Below are 24,569 nucleotides of genomic sequence, written 5' to 3'. Positions count from 1 at the left end.
GGCTGACCTTCCTCGGTCTTTCATGGTGCCTTTATGGATAAAGGGCATTATTACGAGTAGCGGGAAAAACGGAATCCAAGCTGTTTTCAGTGCATAGCGCAAATGATTTATTAAAATATATATTATTTGCAATTATTCACAATTTGGAGACTAGTTTCATGATGCCGGAGCTGGATGTGAACATGTGGATTACAGGTCAGGAATGTATTAATCTCACGAAGGAAGGAATTCAAGTTCTGGATTCAGCGGGCGAGCTGTGCGCTCACAGTTTGCTTTCGGGAGGATTTTGCTTGACACGGAAGACCCCCTCCTGTGCACATGTGACTGCCAGCACTCCGTCTCTTCTCCAAAGGCGCCCATGTACTAGTCCTCGGCTGTGGCCTGGCACAAGAGACATGGAAATGAGAGCAGTACTGTATCCTTAGAGGTACTAAGACTTTCTTACATGAAATACTACTACAAGTCTGTGACTGGGGTCTACCGCTGGATGCTACACAATGGGACTTTTGGGGCTGTATCTTTACTAGCGAATGCTCATTAGCCATGATCTGCCTGTGTTAAAGTGCTGACGATTACCCAATGCACAAGCGTTCACTGGGCAATTGCAATTTTTAAAGGGATTCGGTCATGACATTTTAGCCCTATAACCTAAACATATGGCCAGGTCCGTACTAATAACATGAATCCGAAATTGTCCTTATTTAAATGTGCCTGTGGCTCATGAGGAAGGCGGCACTATAGACAGGGAGGGCGGCTATTTCAACTGGGAAGGCGGCACTGGGCACCAGACTGAGATTGGTGTGGCCGGGCACCCTGTATGAAGAGACACCTTGGGTAGGTGAATGACAGGTTATAAAAACCTGTTTTGTGCTAACAGAGCCACAGGCAGATTTAATAAGGATTATTAAAGGGATTCTGTCATGACATTATTAAAGGGATTCTGTCATGACATTATTAAAATGAAGACTAATTGTTTGCATGCTGTGTACCGTAATCACGAGCGACTAATGGCAAATAATGGCTTTGTGTGGGAACCAGTGATTGTTTTAGCGATTAGTCCTCCCCATACTGTGGAGGAGATCATTGCATGTAATAGCAGTGGTCTCCTTCACTGACGAGCAGTCGATTGTCGGGAAGGAACGCTTCCTTCTCCACAATCGAAGTACTGATCTACAGGCCTTACAAAATCCGATGCAGGGGAAGTTGTAGTCGTACAGATCAGTCCATCATATTCCTGATGTGATTTTTCAGAGAAACTTCTGCAAATACTTTTCTAATCTTTTTAATCCGTTTTCATAAATCTCCTGCAGTGTCTTAACACCATGTCCTTTAAAAGGCATCTTTAGAGATTAATACATGATGTGTCAAAGAAAAGGGTAGGAGTCTTGCTGCCGAGATCCCCTCCCACCAATTGCTGCAATGAAGGGGGACTAAGAAAAGCAGATCACAGCAATCAGCGGAGCGCCTCTGCCCGCTCGTTTTATTGGTCGCTGGGGGCCCGGATGCTGAGGGCACAGGGATGGCGTACCACTTCAGAAAAGTACACAGAAGGTGGGCGTTCACCAAGCCATGCACTCCAGGATCCTAGCTTTAAAAAGTTGGAAAATAGGGGCACTGTGTATTTTTCTGAACTTTGTGCAAAAAAAGTTTGCAGCAATTTGCGTTTTTACACCATGCACTCTAGTTTTGAAGAAAAAAAAAAAATGGATGCGGTTAGCCATTTTCACTCCAGATATGTAGACATGTGACCGTCTAATTTGCACCAGATGTATAAAGTAGCATGAGACATTTGATAAATCTGGTGCAAATTCTTCCAACTCAGACTCAAGAAAAACTGCTTTCTTAAATTACCCCCATAATTATATTTCTTGGTAACCCCCCTTTTTGAATCTACCCTCTAACATTTGCCATGTGCAGTGCACTGTATAGCAGCTGCAATTACTTGGATCAATGCAGTACAAAACTTTAAAAGGACAATAAAAGGGAAGCCACAAGCAATAATCATAGTATAATTAGTAGTGTTATATATATATATATATACACACACAACATTTACATCATGTTCTATTCCCCTACTTACCTGCCCAGTGACTTTCACACTCGTACAGCATCCATTCATCTGCTCTGAATTCAGAATGGAACCACAAGGAGTGATCAAGCGAGGCCATAAATTGCACCCCAAACCGAAGATGGGGAAGTAGTGCGGTTCCCAGGAACGAGTAGTCTGAAATATAGGCAGCTACGCAGCAATGTAATCTCATGTCACCAGGACCTAAGACACAAGGGAAAGAAGAAAGTCACCACTATCGCTGTAACCTACTTAAACCTGCTGTTTTATATGTAAAGAGGTGAAATCCATTATTTTTACTGTATTTGTATAAGATGGTGTAGACCGGGAATCAAGCATTTTATAAATGGAATCTAAAATACATTTTAATAAGAGGTACAAGGACCGTTCCTGTTGTGAAGGGTGTATTCAATCTGCCGCAGAACGTCAGCCGAGCAAGGCCCGTCTCCTGTACTGTGGACCGCAGAGTGAATCTAGCGGCTCACAGTTACTACAGAAGTGACCGATAAGACCACCAGGGGTGGACTGAAGAGGTTGTAAAACGGGGACAGTGACTATTTTTTTTTTTTTCTTAAGCCATTCAATTTACTCCTCCATTGCTTCACAGGCCCCCTACAGTCTACTCCCTCGTGCCACCAGTCACTGAGACCTGGTAAGCGTACGGCTGCATTCACACCAGGTCACCTCTTCCTCTTCCTCTATTTTACAGTTTAAAAAAACAACTCCAGATGGTAGTTGAAGGTCTATGAGAGACAGGACTTTTTTTTTTTGTCTTTTTGCTTATTTTAAAAAAAGCAGCATGATGGAGCTCTTGGTCTTTTAGCCATTATGACAGAATCATAAATTTGTTGCCATAAGGGCTCATGCACACAGCCGTGAGCGGTCCGTGGAACCACGGGCTGGATTCCTGCTGAGCGCACGGCGTCATTGGTTGCTATGACGCCGTGCACTCCCTGCTGCTGCCGCAATACAGTTTGATATATACCAGTGTATTACTGTATTGCGGCAGCAGGGAGCGCACGGCGTCATAGCAACCAATGACGCCGTGCGCTCCTGCTCTCAGCGGGAATCCAGCCCGTGGTTCCACGGACCACTCTCGGCCGTGTGCATGAGCCCTAGTGGTGAGATTTTTTTTCCAGCTAAATCCAACAGGTTCCTTTTCTCTATGAGAACAGCGGCAGAGCCTGCCGAATTTATTACAACTAGTGTTGAGCAAATTGGGTTCGGATACAGCAATCGATAGTTTGAAAACTTCATTAACAATATAGCCTCTGTCCTACCGTCAAATGTATGGGCTCTGCAGAGGTCTCTGCACTCTTGACACTTTGGTTATGTCCCTAAATTACAGTGTCAAAACCCAAAGCCGAAATCTGCTTTGTGCCTCATTAACTAAGCAGAGTTCAGCTTTGGATTTTGACACTGGCGCAAGTTATAGCTCAAATCTACACCATGCCCTAGCTGGAGTAGATTTGAGTTTCTGGCGCACGGAGTAGCAGAGATGGACCTACTTTAGGCAGATAATCAGTTTGCCAATATCCCTATATTATGCACTGTTGATGACTCGCAACCATTGACTCACCCAATTGTTACTTTTATAGTATACTACTTTTATATCCATTTATATATGGAATATTGATATTTATTTTCCAATAAGATATATTTTTATGTTCTGCCACTTCCCCCTTTTTAATGGTATATCTTGTTACACGCTATGACTCAATAAAATATAATGTTATATATAGGTACTATGTGAGCTCCATTTCTTGTTTTAGTTGATAAATCTGGCCCAGGCAATCTAAAGAGCCGCCAGCCTGAACACAGCAGATGATAAACTTGGTGCGGCTTTAGACTTGCGCGGTTTCCATCACGGCCAGCCACCATAGTAATGTGTGCCAATATGTTCAGACATTTCCACATCAATACCATGTTCTTATTACTGTCTCAGAATTTGCCAGCACTTGTGGAAGATGCAGGCGGACAAAAGGCGTCCATGAACCCCTCTGTGCACCTATGTACATGTAGATCACAGATGGGTGAGGGGTGTGAGCAGTGGCCAAGTTTGGAGATTAGCAACCATTGCATCTATGCAGTTACACAGGGGGCTCGCTAAGTCCAAGCATTCCCCCCGTGAGGAGACAGAAGTGCTCAAAAACGCTGGCCATCTCCAGCAGTCTAACAGTATGAAATGAAGCAGAGGTGCACATTCCTGACTGCTGCTCCCTTCAACCAGAATACAAAGGACCCCTGTTCTGGCGGGCGGACCGCTCACTTCCCCGACTACACCTTTAATACCCAAATGGACTTGGTCCTGTAGGGGTCAAGGTGTCACCTTGTATAGTAAAACGGGATTTAAGACTATTGCCTGCACTATTGGGAAGACTCCATTTTTTGGGGTTCAGGTCCCAGTCCCTGCTGTCAGAAGCTCATTGCCATTAGCAGTGTTTGGTCCTGACAGGGCTAAAGGAGCTACCCGACAGTGCAGATGGTCTCCCAGAACGGAGGGTATCTTATTGGAAAAACGACGACCCGACGGCTTATAGAGCGGGCACATCTCATGTACAGCAAAGCCTGCCCAGAACCGATACAAATATATACCCCTTTAGGCCTCATGCACACGGCTGTAGCAGGTCAGTGCTCTTATTGCAAACAGCTGACACCACTTGACTGGGTCTGAAATCCAGATGATAGATACTGTGTGGAACGGAGGCACTGAGTGGATAGGTTTTTTACCCATGCTTCTGCACCGCAAAAAAAAAAAAGTGCTTTTGGACCCCATTCAAGTGCAGTCCGCAGCACGGGCACACTGTTGTGTGCAAGAGGCCTGCCCCTTGGAGTCATGATTTTAACAATCATTGAATTCTAGACATGCCCTAAAGTTAACCCAGCTGTGCCAACTAAATGGCACCATGTGCAAAGTTCACCTGTCTCAGGCTGCCAGTGCCTCGCTGACCTACAATGACCCATTATACAATATAAACTGCACTGATCTCACACAGGGGTCAGCAATCTCCGACACTGCGGCGATTGCTGAGAAACTACAACTCCCAGCATGCACACTTGTTCTCAGAAAACCCATAGAAGTGAGTGGAGCATTCTGGGAGTTGCTGACCCTGATCTGATACATACCAGTTATTGGATTCCAAGGGCCCCGGGGACTGAGTAATTTATGGAACTGTTATTTAGGTGATGTCATAAGTGAGTTACAGCCATTACCTATGACTCCTTTGGCTCGTACCCAGAACAGCTGTCGTGGTTCCTGTGGCAAACGATTGTACATGTCGGGGGGGTTTATTGGTTTGATTTCAATGGGAACGTCTTGAGCCAAGATTTTATTGAGGCCTAGCCTGTGCTTGTCCACCAGTGAGGGGTCCCTAAAAGAAGAAGACATTGGAGATAATATTATTTAAGACCTTGTTAGGATGACTAACGCTGGATCCTGCACGTTTCTGATGAAGTAACATCTGCATAGACCTCTTTAATATGAGCTACATTTGGTTCAGTAGGACCATGTGAGGCTATGGTACTGAGGCCAGTCTAGTAATGGGAATAAACTGATGCCAGATGCCACTGGTGGCAGCTCATTTCCCTTGTAAAGAAAAAAGGATCAGGCATGTGAAAATCTGCTGAACATCTAAGGGTACTTTCACACTTGCGTTGTTAGATTCCGGCGGGCAGTTCCGTTGCCTGAACTGCTTGCCTTATCGGGCAAACTGTATGCAAACGCATGGCATTTTTTCTGATTGATCAGGCATTTTTCAGACTGATCAGGATCCTGATCAGTCAGAAAAATGCATTGCAATACGGGATCCGATTTTCCAGTGTCATCAGGCAAAACGGATCTGGTATTTATTTATTTTTCTCATTTTTAAAGGTCTGCGCATGCACAGACCGGAAGGATGGATCCGGCATTCAGGCAAGTCTTCAGTTTTTTTTCGCCGGAGATTAAACTGTAGCATGCTGAACTGAAGACATCCTGATGCATCCTGAACGGATTACTCTCCATTCAGAATGCATGGGGATATGCCTGATCAGTTCTTTTCCGGTATAGAGCCCCTGTGACTGAACTCTATGCCGGAAAAGAAAAACGCTAATGTGAAAGTAGCCTAATACACAATACATGGTCAGCCAATCCCACTCTAATAAGAGAGTTCAGCTGAGGTTAGTTTAATGGGTATGATCACTTTTCCTGTCTTCATTTTAGGGACTTACTACTCCCCCTATCATAGTTATCTCTATACCTTTGCCAGTCCCAGAATTTTGCAAGGTTTAGCACTGCGTCCCCTTCAAACCTGGGATTGGAAGGGGTTCTGGTAGTCATGCCATCTCTTTCTGACCAGTGGAGGGTGTAATACCTTATGATATAAGAAAACTCCTTTAAACATCAAGAAAGAAAAAAAACAAAAACAGGACTCACTTCAAGTATTTGTATAAAAGCTCGTCCCGGGTGAGCAGCTCATCTGGCGAAGGCACAGTTGGCATAGTGAACTGATGCTGTAAGGGGCTCTCTTGGGAGCGATGGAAGGAAACTTGACAAGTGAGGATTGGTACTCCATGCTGTATTGCCTTCACAGACCTCACATTAAAACTTCGCCCATCTCGTGTCCTCTCTACTTGGTACAACACTGATGCCTTGGGGTCCCCTAATGGTGAACATAAGTTTTAATGTGAATTCCAAGATTTGAGAATAAATAGGCTTACACAAGCTAAGTGATAAAAATATTTACCAAGTGTGATTAATTATATACATTTAAAAAAAACAAACAAAAAAACTCGCATACAGAGTAGTAAAAGTAAGTGATAGTCAGTCACCTGGCCAGTAACACAATGGGGAGAGCTCCTGTCGCCTTGCTGCCCACATAGCAATTGGCCGATGCCCCATGATAATACAAGAGAGCGATACGGACCTACAACCTCCTACTCGGATGATGTTGTTATTGGAGCTGATGTCAGTCTTTGTGCACAAAGGTTATTACCTTTCATCCCCTCCTCCTAAGGCCTCATGCACACGACCGTTGTGTGCATCCGTGGCCGTTGTGCCGTTTTCCGTTTTTTTTTCGCGGACCCATCGGAAAATGCACCGTTTTGCAGCCGAGGCCGTGATCCGTGTATCCTGTCCGTCAAAAAAATATGACCTGTCCTATTTTTTTGACGGACAACGGTTCACGGCCCCATTCAAGTCAATGGGTCCGTGAAAGAACACGGATGCACACAAGATTGGCATCCGTGTCCGTGATCCGTGGCCGTAGGTTGCTTTCATACAGACGGATCCGAAGATCCGTCTGCATAAAAGCTTTTTCTGATCTAAGTTTTCACTCAGTGAAAACTCATATCCGACAGTATATTCTAACACAGAGGCGTTCCCATGGTGATGGGGACACTTCTAGTTAGAATACACTACAAACTTTGTACAAGACTGCCCCCCTGCTGCCTGGCAGCACCTGATCTCTTACAGGGGGATATGATAGCACAATTAACCCCGTCAGGTGCGGCACCTGAAGGGGTTAATTGTACTATCATATCCCCCTGTAAGAGATCAGGGCTGCCAGGCAGCAGGGGGCAGACCCCCCCCCCCCCCCCCCCCCCCCCCCTCCCCAGTTTGAATATCGTTGGTGTCACAGTGTGCGCCCCCCATCAGGCCCCCCCTTCCTCTATAGCAGTAACAACATTGGTGGCAGTGTGCGGCCTCCCATTCCCCCCCCCCCCCCCAACCATTGGTGGCAGCGGAGTTCCGATCGGAGTCCCAGTTTAATCGCTGGGGCTCCGATCGGTAACCATGGCAACCAGGAAGCTACTGCAGCCCTGGTTGCCATGGTTACTTAGCAATAGTACAACAGTAGAAGATTCATACTTACCTGCCTGCTGCTGCGATGTCTGTGACCGGCCGGGAGCTCCTCCTACTGGTAAGTGACAGTTCTTTAGCAATGCGCCGCACAGACCTTTCACTTACCAGTAGGTGGAGCTCCTGGCCGGACACAGACATCGCAGCAGCAAGCAGGTAACTATGAGTCTTCTACTATTGTACTATTGCTAAGTAACCATGGCAACCAGGACTACAGTAGTGTCCTGGTTGCCATGGTTACCGATCGGAGCCCCAGCGATTAAACTGGGACTCCGATCGGAACTCCGCTGCCACCAATGATGGGGGGGGGGGGGGGAGATGGGAGGCCGCACACTGCCACCAATGTTGTTACTGCTATAGAGGGAGGGGGCCCGATGAGGGGCGCACACTGTGCCACCGACGATTTATAACAATAGAGGGAGGAAGGGGGGGCCCGATGGTGGGCGCACACTGTGCCACCAACGATATTCAAACTGGGGGGGGGGATATGATATATCCCCCCCCCTTACAGGGGGATATGATAGTACAATTAACCCCTTCAGGTGCGGCACCTGAGGAGTTAATTGTGCTGATCACGGCCCCCTGTAAGAGAACGGGTGCTGCCAGGCAGCAGGGGGCAGTCTTGTACAAAGTTTGTAGTGTATTCTAACTAGAAGCGTCCCCATCACCATGGGAACGCCTCTGTGTTAGAATATACTGTCGGATCTGAGTTTCACGAAGTAGCTCATATCCGACAGTATATTCTAACAGAGGCGTTCCCATGGTGATGGGGACGCTTCAAGTTAAAATATACCATCGGATTGGAGAAAACTCCAATCCGATGGTATAAAAGAACTCCAGACTTTACATTGAAAGTCAATGGGGACGGATCCGTTTGAAATGGCACCATATTGTGTCAACGTCAAACGGATCCGTCCCCATTGACTTGCATTGTAATTCAGGACGGATCCGTTTGGCTCCGCACGGCCAGGCGGACACCAAAACGACTTTTTTTTCATGTCCGTGGATCCTCCAAAAATCAAGGAAGACCCACGGACGAAAAAACGGTCACGGGTCACGGACCCCGTTTTTGCGGACCGTGAAAATAAACTGTTGTGTGCATGAGGCCTAAGGATGTCCAGTGTGGAGTAATGCATGTCCTGTGCGATAACTACTCTATAATGTGGCTTGGTGGTCTTCTGACACAGAACAATGACTTTGTAGATGTCAACTATCCCTAACGCACTACATGACAAGGAATATAGAAAGTAATATAATAATTAGAGGGAAAAGAACCAATCAGTACTTAATTATGTCAAATGCCAAGTATTTCTTATAAAACATAATAAGGAGTAGTGTTACTGCAAACACTTGAGAATTACCCAGTAATCAGCAGAATCTGGCAGAGTGTTTCATCACCTCCAATTATACCCATGTGGACTATGGACTAAGTGACTTTGTCCATTTGGAAATTCCTGGTCCTGATTATTAGGGAACTTTGTTAGGGGTTATGTAGACTGAACGGCAGTCTCTGCGCTGTGTGTATTTAGAGTGACTTGATGTTTTTTTATGAAGAAATTGCCGGTCTGATACTGACAACCTAACCTTAGGAGAGGCCATAGTTATCAAAATCTTGGACAACTGCTTTAACCCTTTTGCTGCCAGTGCCGTACATGTACGGCGCTGAAGCGATGTGTAAACAGCGGAGACCTGCTGCCAATTACCGTGATCGGCAATAATCGCGATAAAGGCTTTAGATGCAATGATCAAGTGAGATCACGGCATCGAAAGTGTCAAAAACCCGGAAGCTTGCGCTTACGGGCTACCTACCGACTCCCACTGCGTCCAATGCGCATTAATGCTGCAATTCTTATTTTGGCCACCAGGCCAACATAAAAAAATTAGCAATATACAGTAATAAACTCATTTAAAAAAAATATATATCACAGATTGTTCAAAATTAAAAAACAGATTTTATAGGCTCATGAGCTTCAAAATCATTACATTATTATTATTTTTTTATATAAAAGTTTTAAATCACTCCCCTTTCCGTATAGTAAAAAAAAATACCTAAATAACAAAAATATAAACAATATGGGTACCACCGCGAACGAAAACTCCCTACTATTAAAATATAAAAGTTTTTCCATTACAGCGAATAGCTCAGTAGATAGAACTATAAGAAAATGATGGGGGTCAGAATATGGTGAATCTTTTATTTTCAAAGTTTTAATTTTTACACTATTTAGTCATAAAGAACCTATACATATGGGGTATTGTTGTAATCGCACTGACCCAAAGAATGAAGGGCATGGGTCAGTTATGCCGCAAACGAAACGCCATGGTAACAAAACCTGTAAAACTGTGGAGAAATTGATTTTTTTTCCAATTCCACTCGGATTTTTTTTTTCCCGCTTCCAACTACATTTTGTGCCATAATTAATGGTGGCATTAGAAAGTACTACTTGTCCTGCAAAAAATAAGCCCTCATACAGCTATGTGAATGGATATTTGAAAACGTTATGGCTCAAGGAAGATTAAAACGAAAAGAAAAAATAGCTGGCTCGGCTATCTGTCAGATCCCTAGTAGTGAATAGTGCGGTGCGTTTTCCATTCATCTCTACGGGACTTCAGAAACTAGCAGAGACCACTTTCTGAACTTCCACAGAAATAAACAGATAGCACGCCACACATGCGCAGTGTGCGCTCCTTTACTTTCAAGGACCCATTGTACAGATAGATGCAGGTCCCAGAGGTGGGAACCGCACCTATCAGACATTGGTGGCATATTCTAGCACTATGCCACCAATGTCTCAGATAAAGATAACCCCTTTAAGGGGTTAAAGGAGGTGCATCAGGTTCATGGTGCTGTAGGGCAGGCTTCCTTAGTCTCCGCTGTATTAACTCTTTAGGGTCAGTATGTAAATGCTGCTCTATAAAGTAAATGATGAGACACAGGATAAAGACACAAGGCCACAAGCTGCTAGATAAAGTTGTGTGACCTCCATAGTAAGGGCTCAGGCACATGACCGTTGCCCGTTTTGTGGTCAGCAAGTTGTGGATCCGCAAAACACGGATACCAGCTGCGAGCGTTCCGCATTTTGCGGAACGGAATGTCCAGGCCATAAAAAGCACAGTTCTATCATAGGACGCATTCTATATTTTTTGTGGATGCCAGGGAAAGGACATACTGATGCGGCATCTTTTGCGGTCCCATTGAAGCGAATGGTTCTGCATCCGACCTCCCAAAAATGTGGAGGGGTCATGGACAAAAAATACATTTGTGAGCACTAAAGCTAATAAAATAGGATGGACGTTACCTGCTCGCACAAAGTAGCAGTGCAGAGAGTGGACGTTGCCCTCTGGCACAGAGCTAGCGGCAGCCACCAGAGCCTGCCCAACAATCTGACCGCCAAACAGCCTCCGTGTGGCGGGGACCCAGTGACGAGAACTCCTGCAAAGCAATAAAAGAAAAGTTTGGAAATGTCTTTCTTTACCCCGGAGACACACAAATGAATGTTCTGAACACAGCCAATGTTATCTCTAAGTTTTTGTAGCTAGTGAGGGGGCAGTCAGGGGCCCGGGGGCTAATATATTGCCATAAAGCATCCACATATAGAGGGCCACATGGCAGTAGTGATGTTAGTGTCAGCATCCCTGGGACTCAAGGGCAGTGAAAAATGCTCCTAGTGGCACAGGGCAATGAACAGGTTAACGCCAGTATCTTTGGGATATTTCCATTATCTCTGGGAGTGGGCAATGGAGGGCGGTAAAGGGGTTAATATGTAAATGTCTTCTGGCAGTGAGGAGGGTTAAAGGGGTATTCCCATCTCAGACAATGGGGGCATATCACTAGGATATGTCCTCATTGTCTGATAGGTGTGTGTCCCAGAGGTGGGACCCGCACCTACACCGAGAAAGGAGCCCTGAAAGTGGTGCACAGCCGCCCTCCAATCATTTCTATGGGGCCTCCGAAAATAGTCGAGCACTGGATCGGCTATTTCGGTTGGCCCCATGAAAAAAGTGAATGGGAGCGGTGGCCGCGCAAGCGCTTTTATTCACTTCTATGGGGAGAGAGATTGGTGATGGCCAGACTCGGGGAAACCCGGGCTCCTCCAGCCACCACCCTCCTCACTCAGTTCTCGATATAGATGCGGGTCCCACTGTTGGGACCTGCACCGATCAGACAATGGTGACATATCAGTTAATTACACAATCGGGGAAGCGGATTGATAGCAGCATACCAGGTGGTCTGGGGCAGTGAAGGGTTCAATGTAAGACTGCCTAGTGGTCTGTTAAAGGGGTTGCCTAAGGCTACTGTCACACTTGCGCTTTCCCCTTTCTGCTATTGACATCCGTCATAGGATGTCAATAACGGGGGGGGGGGAGAAGGGGGAGCGCTTCCGTTTTGTCCCCACTCATTGCGTTCTGTTCGCGATGGGGACGCAACCGAACATTTTTCTGTCAGTGATGTGGTGCTGAGCAAGACGGATCCGTCCTGACACACAATGTAAGTCAAAGGGGACGGATCCGTTTTCTCTGACACAATAGAAAACGGATCCGTCCCCCAGTCACTTTCCATGGAGCTCATGACCTCACTGAGGGCAGGATAAAATAGTGACAGAAATGCTGATGTCAGCGCTGTGTCACTCATGAGCTAAAAGTAAGTGGTTACTGAGAACCAGCATCATAATCATTGCAGCCCAGGCCACCTGAGAAGAGTCATGGTTACTCATAATCTCCTGCACTCTCGCCCATCTGCTGATGATTGGCAGTTCTCATCTAGAGATAAAGGGAGAAAACTAGGTAGAAGACTGTCAGTCATCATCAGGAGAGCAGGAAGTCATGAGTAACCAGGACTCTTCTCAGGTGGCCATGACTCTTTTCCAGGCCCAGTCTGCAATGATTGTGATTATTGGTTCTCGGAAACCACTTACTTTTAACTTATAAATGGCAGAGCGCTGAAATCATCTCTCCTGTCGTTGGTATGGGCAGCACAAAGTTGATGACCGGTTCCCTTTAAAGATAATACAACCGGATTTGTTCATAACAGATGCAGACAGTTGTATTATCGTGACTGAAGGATTTTTTTTTTTAAATATATTTTAGCCCCCCCCCCCAAAAGTTTATTAATTTGCCCCAAAAAAGTTTCAACTCTGACAACGCCTTTAAATTTATTATCCCTGGTGGAGGGCAGTGGAAGGGTTAATACTGAATACTTCGGGTCCAGGGACTACTCCCCTCTTCAGTGTTGCCCTGGCGGTAAACTCCCGTGTCCTCCCTGCACCGACCACGCAGGGAGGAGACTGTAGGTTCTCTCTACGATGCTCATTACGACCCCGACTACACCTACCAGCCAGTGCTGCCGCCTTACACCTGTTCCAGGACTATCCTGCGCGCAGTGCGCTTCAGAAGACGTTCCCCCTTTCATCACCATATTCCAACCCCCATAACTTTTTTAAAGTTCCGTCCACAGAGCTCTTGTGGGGTAAAGTCGTTTTTTCAGGACAATCTGTCGTTTTTATTGAAGCATGTACGGCTTTTTGATCACTTTTTATTAATTCTTAGTTTGATGCCCATGACGTTTAGCTTCTTATTTTATTAGGGAGAAGGGGGCGATTTGATTTTTGTCTTTGAAATAAATAAAATATGTTAACACTTTTTTGTCACCCTGGGCGGCTAGAAGCAGCACATATTGGATTGCTTCTCCCTTACATTCCAATGACAGATTCATTTAAGAAGAGAATTACGCCACTTTTTGGTGTGCCTTTGTCACGGATTCGGTCACAAAGAGGATTTGAGGCCGAATCTGCATCTTTTCCCCGCTTGTGGAAAAAAGGGGACTGGTGTGGGTGGGCTGGCTGGCCTCATTATTTTCTACGCCTGTTTTTGGCGTACGAAATTACTTAAATCTGTCCACCTGCGGAGCTCCATAGGAACTACAGCTACAAAAACAAGCGTCTCTTCAGACGGACCCAGGCTATCACAGACAATGTATGGCTCCCACTATCTCTGTGCGGGGAAGCCGTTCAGGGCTCCCAGGGTAAGCCATCTCAGATGTTGTGGTCACAACTGACCATGGAATCTGATTGGTTAAATGTCTGCATCATTTTCTGAAAACCTTTCACAGGCATGAGATTGTCAGGGTCAGGAGAGAAGTCCGGCCCTGTCCGGTGGGGTCAGCTCCTCTCAGGTGAATCATTCCTAGTTACTACAGGTGTTTGACTGCGCGCCGTCAGCAGCACGACCACTGTCCACACCGGGCGAAGTGCTGCCAACGACAATTGTAAGTGTCACATGAATAAGGAGATCAGCCTCGTGTTTAGATTAGCGCCCCCTCCCAGTATCAGCAGTGGGGGCCATGTTTCTGGTGCACGGTTTACCAAGATCTTTTTACAGCTCATTGAAATGGAAATTTGGGTATTTTCCTGGAGGTAAGAGGTGATCAGCCTCATGTGCGAGGAGCGGTTATAGCCTCAGGGACGTAAGCGTACACCGGTATATCACAATGTCCTCGTGACCAGGATACAGAGCGGGGTTGTTGCTGCTGCCTCTAGACAGTTCTGGGTGCGTGTGAAGCATACCGTGCCCGTGTATGTCAATTACTCTAAATTTCCAGGAGGAATAACAGAGGAAAGGCAAGCCTAACACAAAGTTCTAAGAAAAGATGTCCAAGGATGGTTAGATCACGAAGCATACATATATTTACTGGCACAGATCCTCCTACAGGAGTCATTAAGTGAATTAAACCAATAATCAAGTCGATTACCCCCAGTGATCATACTGCCTCTAATGCAGCCCAGCTGTGGAAAAACTACAACTCCCAGCATGCACCGCAGTGGACGTGTCATCACCTATAAAGGTCTTTATCCAGTGGCTCCAGGTTCAGGACGCTGGTGACCAGCACACTCTTCAGGTCCTGCGGCTTCTGCTCGTCCGGCCCCAGCAGCTCGTCCGGCTGTAGAGATGCTGCCATGTCTGAGACGATTGATCACATGATGACCCTTGCCCGACTATTTGAAAGGAGTCCCCTGCGTGATGTCACAGGAAGGGGCGGAGCCTCACGCCATTCTAGTCCGCTCCCTGTCTAGAGCGGCTCCGTTCCAGACGCCACCGAACCGCCTGCTCACCTGCAAAAGCAAACACCGGAAATGACGTAGAGCAACAAAGCGCTGTCAGCGGGGCTATTGGTTAAACTCCGCCTCCATGTCTCGATTCCATTGGCTAAGTTGACCGCCAGCTTCCGCTTTAGTCAATGCGGCGTCGGATTGGCTAGTTCTCTGGTCACGTGCCGCGCGTTCTACTTATTGGTTGGTGAAATGTTGAGGGGGCTTGTGGAGGCGTGTTTCTGATTGGTCAGTGTTTGTGGGCGGTGCCTCCTGGTTAGTATAAAATCAAACTCGTTAAAGGGGAAGCTAATGGCTTGATAACATCAGTTGGAGCACGAGGGTGAGGGCATAGAGTCAGTGTTTGTGGCATGCCACAGGTGCCACAAGCTGGCAGGAACTGACTAGTCCAGGAGCTCAAAGTTCAGCTCCTAAACTATAGACATATAGAAGACCTGCGCTGATGGATCTGGACAGGATGTAAGTACCAATGCATCAGATCCCTGAAGAAACCCAATCATCCGGATCGCCATGCAGCGTGGCGCCTGCTTCGCCAGCTATGAGGATTTCAAGGAGCGCTTTACTGCATACCAGGACGAGACCAAATCCAGCTACAGCATTCAGAGCAGCGTGTCTGTCCAGCACCACAACAGCCGCTTCAGCACCAGTATCCGCCCGGACGTAACGTAAGGATTGTATTAGATAAAAATGTAAAAATAAATAAAAATTTCCTTCGGGTACGTCACTTGCCCCGAATTACTGCATATATAGGCAGATCTGGATTAGGATTTTGGAAAGCTCTAACACGGCCACTTAGAGTGTATTATTTTATTCCAGGGAATGGCCGTCAGGGGGTCCGACATCCTGCACCCCTACCGATCAGCGGTTCTGCAGGACCCCCCAGAGCCAGAACTACACAGATCCTTCCATTGTGCATTGGACAGAGCTGGTTACTGCAGTGCTGATCCCATTCACTATCCAGCACAATGGACAGAGTTGTGTAGTGCCACAGCTGATCAGTGGTGGTGTGGTGCGGGCTGTCAGACCCCCGCAGATGAAAGGATTATGGCCTCTCCTGAAAATCACTTGTATAGGGTTGGACAATCTCTTTAAAGGGCTTGTCCAAGAGTAAAGGTTAAAAAATTAAATCTGCCCTATCGTCAAAAATAAATTGCAATATGCTACCTTTCCAAAATTAATGTTGCCGCTAGTTGGCCTGTTGCCTTAGTGTTATGGCAGTGATGTGACATTTATGACCACAGGATCCATAGTGATATCTTAAAGTCACTATGGAGGGCAGGTGCAGACTTTTTAAGTCACCACAGTGTGTGGTGTTTGTGGCAGTCGCTACACCGGCCAAGGAGTCTCCTCGCTGTCGGCAACCCCCTTCTGACAGCGCCCCGGGCACCACCCGGCCCAAGAAACGGCCCTGGGTCAGGTAGTATGAGCGTCAACTTAAGGATGTTAATTGGTGACCTTTAACACCTCCCATTGTGGGGCCCATACTACTGGTTACCAATGACTTCTTCTCCCCCTAGTTTCTCTATAGTTGGTTGATAGATTTCATTAGCTACGTAGTCATGCATTTACTTCTGCTTTTCAGGTTCACAGAGGTGAAGTTTTGTTGCTCCAACCTCCAAAGGCACAATGGTAAAAGAAAGCCCCAAGATGGTGTCTGTCCAGCCTATTTCTTTCTGCAGTATGATATGGACCTTGATTGTTTGGTGGTTAAAGAAGAATGTTTGACTCACTTCCATACTAATATGACAAACCCATCTCCAGCATCTCTCGTTCATCCATTTGAAGCAGGAGAACATGAGCCACCTGACTTAGAGGTCCCCTCTAAAAAGACTTGCAACAAAAGTCCATCACTGTCTGTCAAGAAGGAAAATGACCAGGGCACAGTTCCACAAGAGATTCCATCTCCATGTGAGCCCCAGAGTAATATGCCTGTAGAAATGCAAGATATTGGTGAAGGCCATAGCAAATGTTCATCTGCTACCATTGAACACTCCAGTCCTCAACCATTATCCATAGATATTTTAAACCTCGACAACATCATGAAAGACTTTCAAAAAGCAAATGCTGGCTCACAAGCCTCACTGACCACCGGAGGTCAAAACCAACCAGAGCAGCTATCCTTTCAAACACCTAGCATGACTAGCTGGTTCCTAAAGTTCCCAGAGAGCCTTTTGCTCCACAGGGTTTCCAGCAAACATGGCTACATTGTGTATGCTTTCCTAGTGGAAACCAAAGAGCGCCTGTGTAAAATAGTTCACTTTTCTTTTGTAGAAGAAGACAATGCAAAAAACGTCTCCAAAATGCTGGAAATGTTTAAACTTTTTAATTCTGAATGGCCAAAGGTAAAGTTTATCCAGATAGATGTAGCTTTTGGGCAAATGGATCCTCTAAAGGAAGCATTTCCATCGGTGCAGGTCTTGCTCTCGGTGTATCACACGGCACGTCTCATTGAAAGAAAAATCAAAGGACCCGCTGACTTTAAGATTTGTGTCCATAAGTGGCTTGAGGAAGCAGTCTGCAATACAACTCCACAGAAGCTAAACTTCTTGGCCGAGAAACTTGAGCACAAATTGGACCGAGATCTGTATGCTAAACTTTGCAAAGACTGGTTTTCCAATGAGCTTCTGTGGTACACGCATGTAAAGAAAGGCGCGCATTCTTGCAGCACTTACATGGAGAGCATAGGCATGATCGATGAGGCCATCTCCAGTTGTATGGTGAGACACAGCTCAATGGAAAACGCTATCCAAGACTTTCTTAAATCCGCAGATGGTTTCATCAACAAAGGGCTAGAGATGGGTGGTTCCAAGAACGCTCCCAAAGCACGAGCCAAAAAGAATCTAAAAAAACTATACCCGATCCTGCCTGCGCTTCAGGCTCCTCCACCTGTTTCCGAGGTCTCCACTAAACACATGAAGGACACCGGGCAATCAAATAAAAAGAGCACTCTGGACAATGAATCCATTCTGCGCCCTACGTTGGGTGTCTGGAGGCCAATTAGGCTGCCCAATAAAATGTTACTGTCCCTGAAAGAGTTCTGCAATGACGTTGGCTTTCAGCTGTGTGTCAGAGAGTGGGAAGTAGTTCAGAGATCCGTTCATCTGATCAGTGAGCAGACAGATTTCACTGCTGTCCAGATGCTAGAAGAGACCCACAGGGTGTCTTTAAGTGGCCACTCCTGTACATGCTATTTTAACACGGGCTATAGATTGCCATGTCGTCATATATTGAGTATGCTTTATTCATACGAAAAGCCAATAGAGGAGGACATGGTTAGTTTCAGGTGGCGTAAGAACTATGTGAAACCCATATTGGACTCCAAGCTGTATGGTAAGGTCCTGCGCCATACTAAAAGAAAGTCTGAAACCATGGCAAGACTCCACCTGATCAAGAGCCTGATGAAGGAATTCAGTAATCTCCTTGTGGGATGTGATGCATCAGAAATGCAAGTCAGGGTTTCTACGTTACAGATGATAGTTGATACGTGGCACAATGACCCAAGTGGCAAGAAAGAGTATCCGATGCAAGATATGGCGATTGAGCTTCCATACCGATGGGTGAAGAAAGAGCCAATAGAGGAGGAAAATGGTTCTGGCTACGAGCTGTGTCGGTTAGACCCTGAACAACCTGAGTGGAAAATGACTTGTCCAGATCTATAGTAGATATTTGGTGAACTTGTTTCTTTCAAAAACTGCGCCTTACAATTACCTTAAAGGGCATCTGTCAGCAGATGTGTCCCTATGACACTGGCTGACCTGTTACATGTGCACTTAGCAGCTGAAGGCATCTGTGTTGACCCCATGTTCCTATGTGCCCGCATTGCTGAGAAAGATGAGGTTTTATTATATGCAAATGAGCCTCTAGGAGCAACGGGGGCGTTGCCATTACACCTAGAGGATCTGCTCTCTATGCAACTGCCGTAACCTCTCTACTTTGACAGGAACAGGCAGTGTAAACTTCATAATACCTGGCCCTGTCAATCAAACTGGAGAGGGCGTGGCAGTTGCACAAAGAGCAGAGCAACTAGGTGTAATGGCAACACCCCTGTTGCTCCTAGAGCCTCATTTGCATATATTGAAACCTCATTTTTCTCAGTAATGCAGGCGCATATGAACATGGGACCAACACAGATGTCTTCAGCTGCCAAGTGCACATGTAACAGGTCAGCCAGTGTCATGGGTACAAATCTGCTGACAGATGCCCTTTAGAGGAACTCTCTCGTGAGAAACACTTGAAACAAGGGTATCTCTGTTGCCCATAAAGCGTTAAAGGAGTTGTCCAGGATTACAAAAACGTGACGGCTTTCTCCCAGAAACAGCACTACACCTGTCCACGGTTGTGTCTGGTATCACAGATCTGCTCCTCTAAAGTGAATGGGGCTGAGTTGCAGAACACACGCAACCTGTGGACAGGGGTGGCGCTGCTTCTGGAAGAAAGCGGCCATGTTCTTGTGATCCTGGAAAACCCCTTTAAGCTAGTGGGAGCTTAGATGGAGCGTTCGTAGCCAGGCTGATTGGTTGTCTGGGATCACGTACTGTGGAGGATGAAAATTACGGCGTGAATTTCAAAAGTACATGCCAGATTTTCAACATTTGTTTCATGTGTATTTTGGTGTACGTTTTTCAGCTTTCATTCAGTGGGAAATTTGGCACAGATTTCAAATGGAATATGCATCAAGAGGTGCCATATCATAAAATCGGCATCATAAAAAAAAAAAAACTGTATGAACAACGGTGCAAATGTCGCATTGGTATCAGTAGGACGCTGTCCATGCGACTTGTACGTCTACTTGAACATAAAGTAAACTACTGTAGTAAAATACTTGAAAAAGTTCTGTACAGTTTGATGCAACAGTTTATGTAAAGTTTTGTGTGTTTTTTTATTTTTTACAGGGGTTGTCCAGCTTTGGCAGCCTTTCTGGCCGCCCCTCCCATCTTGTTGGACATGCAAAAAGAAGCATACTTACTTGCTCCTTGCCGTTTGCTTCAGGCCCCTTTGTTCCACCACTGTGGTCTTGGGCTGCTTTCACACTTGCGGCAGAGTGATCCGGCAAGCAGTTCCGTCGCCGGATCTGGCAAAACGTATGCCAACTGATGGCATTTGTAAGACTGATCAGGATCCTGATCCGTTTTACAAATGCATTGAAATTCCAGATCCGTCTTTCCTGTGTCATCCGGAAAAACGGATCCGGCATTTTTTAATTACATTTTGAAAGGACGGTTCCGGTATTTGGAATGCCAGATGCGGCACTAATACATTCCTATGGAAAAAAATGCCGGATCAGGCATTCGGGCAAGTCTTCCGTTTTTGTGGCCGGAGATAATACCGCAACATGCTACGGTTTTCTCTTTTGCCTGATCAATCAAAAAGACTGAACTGAGGACATCCTGATGCATCCTGAACGGATTACTCTCCATTCAGAATGCATGGGGATATGCCTGATCAGTACTTTTCCGGTATTGAGCCCCTGTGACTGAACTCCATGTCAGAAAAGAATAACGCTAGTGTGAAAGTACCGTTAGCCATCCACTCCCTTTGTGCCATCTTCTGGAATCGACGGGGGTCACGTGCCACATCACTGGGTCGTATTGGGGGCACATGTCATCGCCGCATGGGAGACACGTCACCGCTGCTGCTAGTTATTGGCTGCAGCTCCACACGTGACCCCCATCCAACTGGGAAGAAGACAAGTGGGGACAAGAAAGCGGAAGTGGGGAATCAAAGTATGCTTCCCTCTACACATCCAGTGAGGCGAGGGGGGGCAGGTAAAAGACTACCATAGCTAGACAACCCCTTTAAGGGCATTATATGTTATCAATATGATGCAGCCTGCTGTTCTCCTTGGTAGCTTACTACTTCCAGTAATACGTGCTCATGGGCTTCAGAGTGCACAAAAACGTTATATTTTTATTTAAAAAGTCTGTTTCTTACCGCATTCAGGGCTGTGGAAGCTAGTTTTGGGTGGAGTTGGGAGTCGGTAGAAAAGTACCGACATGAGCTTTATTTTGTGTAATTAATTTAATAACTTTCATAGGAATTTTAGAAAAGGTTATAAATGTTAATCATAAATATATATAATGCTCTATCATGTAAAGGTGCATTTACATGTGCAGACTGAGCAGGCAGTTATCGGGAAGGGGCCGTTCAGTCCCAATAATTGCCTGTAGAAATCTCCTCCAGTGTATGGGGCTGAACGATCGCTAATGCCATCGCTCGTCCTCCTACAGAGTCACTGTTTCTGGGCAGCAGATGCCTGTTCACACAGCACAGAAACTGTGATTTAATTTTCTGTATGAACGAAGAATGGGAGTTTTCCTCGCTTGTCAGTTGATCGGCAGCACATTTACATCGACCTATTACTACGAACGCTTGTTCTTGATAATTGGTGCCACAATTGTGCAGTGTGAATCCACCATAAGGGCTCATTCACATGACCGTATGGATCAGCCACCTCCGGCACTCCAGATGTTCTGAAACTACAACTCCCAGAATGCTCCATTCACTTCTATGGGAGTTGCGAGAACAGCCAAGCATATTTGCTTGCTGGGAGTTGTAGTTTCATAGCAGCTGGAGTACTGAAGGTAGCTGATCCCTGTGAAGGGGAATCAGTCCTCACCTCTGCTGTGTTCTCCCATGTCCCTTAGGGCTTGTTCACATGACCGCGTGAAACCCTTGCTGTGCGCGGTCCGCAATGCATGGGCACCGACCGTGGCCCAGCCGCAAGGGAATCGAATGGGTCCGCGATCCGTCTGCTCCGCAAAAAGAGCATGTTCTATCTTTTTGCAGAGGCACGGAACAGAGTTTTCTGTTCTTCCGTTCCGCATCTCTCATTGAAGTGAATGGGTCTGCATCCATGATGCGGAATGCACACGGAACGGTGCCCATGTATTGTGGATCCGCAAATACGGGCCACAATACGGCAACTGGCAGCACATGTTCATGTGAATGAGCCCTTATTCTCTGTATCTTCGTGTTGCTTCAATGCTCAGTAGTGAAGACCAGAGTCGGCCGTTCAGCCCTGGGGATGCCTGCAGCCGTCTCAGAACTGCTAGACCAGGGGCCCCAACCTCCGGCACTCCAGCTGTTGCGAAACTACAACTCCCAGCATGCACCCTTCACTTGTACTGGAGTTCTGAGAACAGTCAAGCAAGTGTGCATGCTGGGAATTGTAGTTTCACCACAGCTGGAATGCCAGAGGTTGCTGACAGAACATTAAGACGGCATTAAGGCAGCACTAAAACATTCCACACCTTGTGAATAGTGAGGTTCTCCACTAAACCGGTAAGACCATTCCGTGTTTTTACATAGTGTCCCTAACGTCCGGGTATCTAATTTCAGGGACCTTATGCACTAGTTTGGCGTGTTATTAGGCCCTGGGTGGTATACACCTAGCCTGGTGTTTCGCTGCTTTCTAGGTGGCACACTTATTTTAGGTCCTGCACCTGTATGTCTATATATGTTTGTAAGGGGGGTATTTTAACTCCTGGTTATGGGAGTATTTTTTGAATAAATTAAAAGTTAAGTTTTATTATGTAACTGCTCCCCTTCCTTTTGACTTTGTTGACCATCCTTGAGCAGTGATCGCCAACGAACACATGCGGGCTGCCATCTTAACTCACAAGTCCGGCGAGGCACAGGTAAGCCCTTACCTGTGCCTGCGCCGCGAGCCGGTCTGAAATCAAATGCGGTCACCGGGAGCAGGCAGTTCCAAAAACAGCCCGATGAAGGCCCCAAGCGGATGTTCTCGGAACTGCCTGCTCCCGGTGACCGCATTTGTTTCAGACCGGCACAGGTAAGGGCTTACCTGTGCATCGCCGGGCGGGTGAGTCTACCTTACTAAAGATGGCAGCCCGCATGTGTTCGTTGGCGAACTGACCATCACTGTCCTTGAGCAGTATCCAGGAAGAAGTGTACACGCACTTTTTTTTCCTATGGGTAACTAAGCCATTTCTACTTTACACCATTGATAAATCTCCCCTAAGTGTATAAAGCCTCATTCACACGTCCGTGATTTCCATCAGTGATTGTGAGCCAAAACCAGGACTGGAGCCTCCACAGACATCAGGTATAAGGCAGGGGTGCACAACCTTTTTTGGTCTGAGGGTTGCATTGTCACATCGCTCTATTTCAAGGGGCTGCAAATAAATAAATAAAATGTCGATCGGCTCTCATTTGCATTAGCCTATTACACAAGCCAATGCAAAGTGACTGGGGAGGAATGATCGCTATCAGGCCCCTTGCAGACGACCGTGAGCGGATTAGGTCCGGATGCGCGAATTTGCAAGCAAGTTTTGCCTGCGATCGCGTTCAGTTTTGATCGCGCAGGTGCAATGCGATTTAATGCGTTTTGCACGCGCGTGATATAGAACTAAAGGTACAAACAACATTTCTTAGCAACCATCCGTGAAAAACGCACTGCATCCGCACTTTGATGCGATTTTCACGCAGCCCCATTCACTTCTATGGGGCCAGCTTTGCGGGAAAATAGCAGAATATAGAACATGCTTAGATTTTCACGCAACCCCCAAGAGATGCGTGAAAACCAACGCTCATGTACACATTGAAATGAATGGGTCCGGATTCAGTGCAGGTGCTATGCGTTTGCATCACGCATTGCACCCGTGCTGAATACTCGCCCGTGTGAAAGGGGCCTTACAGTCATTCCGCCTTTATTTAGTTATATTGATTACACGAGGAGATGTGCTGCTGATAATTGTAAACCTTCCATCCTGATAAAATCAGCCGACACACGAGCGATTCCTTGTTTATCGACTGATCAGCGGCACGATTATACCGGCCACATATAAGATATGAGCGCTGCTATGGACACTTTTTCCAAGTAATTGTCCTGAATATCGTGCTGCAGCATGGCCCCTGAAACCGAAGAGTTGTACTTGCCTGATCTCTGGTCCTCTGCACTGCCCCCATCTTCTGGCCCCCGCGCTGTTTACATGCACCTCTCCAGCCAATCATTGGCTTCAGCGGTGATGTGGCCACAAGCAGCATATGTCACTGCTGAAGCCAGTCATTGGCTGGAGAGGTGCATGTGACCATGGCCATGCGCTGCCAGGTGTAAACAGTGCGGGGACCGGAAGATGGAGGCAGCGGACCACGGTCCGTGAAAACCCATCCTGCCGAGTGCACAGCTACATTGGTTTCTATGACGCCAACAAGTGTATTACTGTACAGCGGCATGAAGCGCACGGCGTCATAGCAACCAATGACGCCGTGCACTCGGCAGGACGGGTTTTCACGAAAATCCACGTATGTGTGAATGAGGCCTTACTAGTGGGGAAGGAGCTCATTGGTTAACTCTTTAATGACCAGGCTTGAAAAGGCCTTAATGACCAAACCCTTTTTTTTTTGTTGAACAATTTTTTTTACGTGACACATAGGGCTTTTCTAACTTATTTTTTTGTAGTTTTATTTTGGGGAAACTGTACAAAATCTTTATTCTTTAAATATGGAAACTGACACCAAAATAAATAATTATAATTAGTTACCTATTTTGTGTAGGCCATTTTGTTATATAATATGTATAGTTTCACGTGAATAG

At 46.3% G+C, this 24,569-nt stretch overlaps 2 protein-coding genes across 2 annotated transcripts; one reads left to right on the top strand and one right to left on the bottom strand.

Annotated features, from left to right (window-relative positions):
* Nucleotides 1-81: 81 nt before the first annotated feature.
* Nucleotides 82-15,005, bottom strand: ACOT8 (acyl-CoA thioesterase 8). The gene is made up of 6 exons (XM_044296506.1): nt 14,741-15,005; nt 11,207-11,340; nt 6,483-6,708; nt 5,282-5,439; nt 2,081-2,272; nt 82-381 (listed from the first exon to the last, which is right to left on the bottom strand). Exons 1-6 carry the CDS (start codon nt 14,860-14,862, stop codon nt 263-265), a joined length of 951 nt encoding a protein of 316 aa, XP_044152441.1. The 5' UTR covers nt 14,863-15,005; the 3' UTR covers nt 82-262.
* Nucleotides 15,006-15,162: 157 nt separating this feature from the next.
* Nucleotides 15,163-18,804, top strand: LOC122940124 (zinc finger SWIM domain-containing protein 3-like). The gene is made up of 2 exons (XM_044296504.1): nt 15,163-15,678; nt 16,596-18,804. The coding sequence occupies exons 1-2, from the start codon at nt 15,524-15,526 to the stop codon at nt 18,670-18,672; spliced, it is 2,232 nt and encodes a 743-aa protein (XP_044152439.1). The 5' UTR covers nt 15,163-15,523; the 3' UTR covers nt 18,673-18,804.
* Nucleotides 18,805-24,569: the final 5,765 nt, after the last annotated feature.

This window comes from Bufo gargarizans, chromosome 6 (assembly GCF_014858855.1).
Source record: "Bufo gargarizans isolate SCDJY-AF-19 chromosome 6, ASM1485885v1, whole genome shotgun sequence".
NCBI classification, from domain to species: domain Eukaryota; kingdom Metazoa; phylum Chordata; class Amphibia; order Anura; family Bufonidae; genus Bufo; species Bufo gargarizans.
This window is presented reverse-complemented; position numbering and strand designations above follow the sequence as displayed.

Bases quoted from the DNA above. Each gene is read 5' to 3' on its own strand.
- ACOT8 (XM_044296506.1), bottom strand. From the start codon at position 14,862: ATGGCAGCATCTCTACAGCCGGACGAGCTGCTGGGGCCGGACGAGCAG. The intron at 11,341-14,740 runs GTGATGACACGT...ATTGCTTTGCAG, and splicing joins CTGGATAAAGACCTTTATAG to GAGTTCTCGTCACTGGGTCC. The intron at 2,273-5,281 runs GTAATGGCTGTA...CTTGTGTCTTAG, and splicing joins ACGAGCCAAAGGAGTCATAG to GTCCTGGTGACATGAGATTA.
- LOC122940124 (XM_044296504.1), top strand. From the start codon at position 15,524: ATGCAGCGTGGCGCCTGCTTCGCCAGCTATGAGGATTTCAAGGAGCGC. The intron at 15,679-16,595 runs GTAAGGATTGTA...TCTGCTTTTCAG, and splicing joins AGTATCCGCCCGGACGTAAC to GTTCACAGAGGTGAAGTTTT.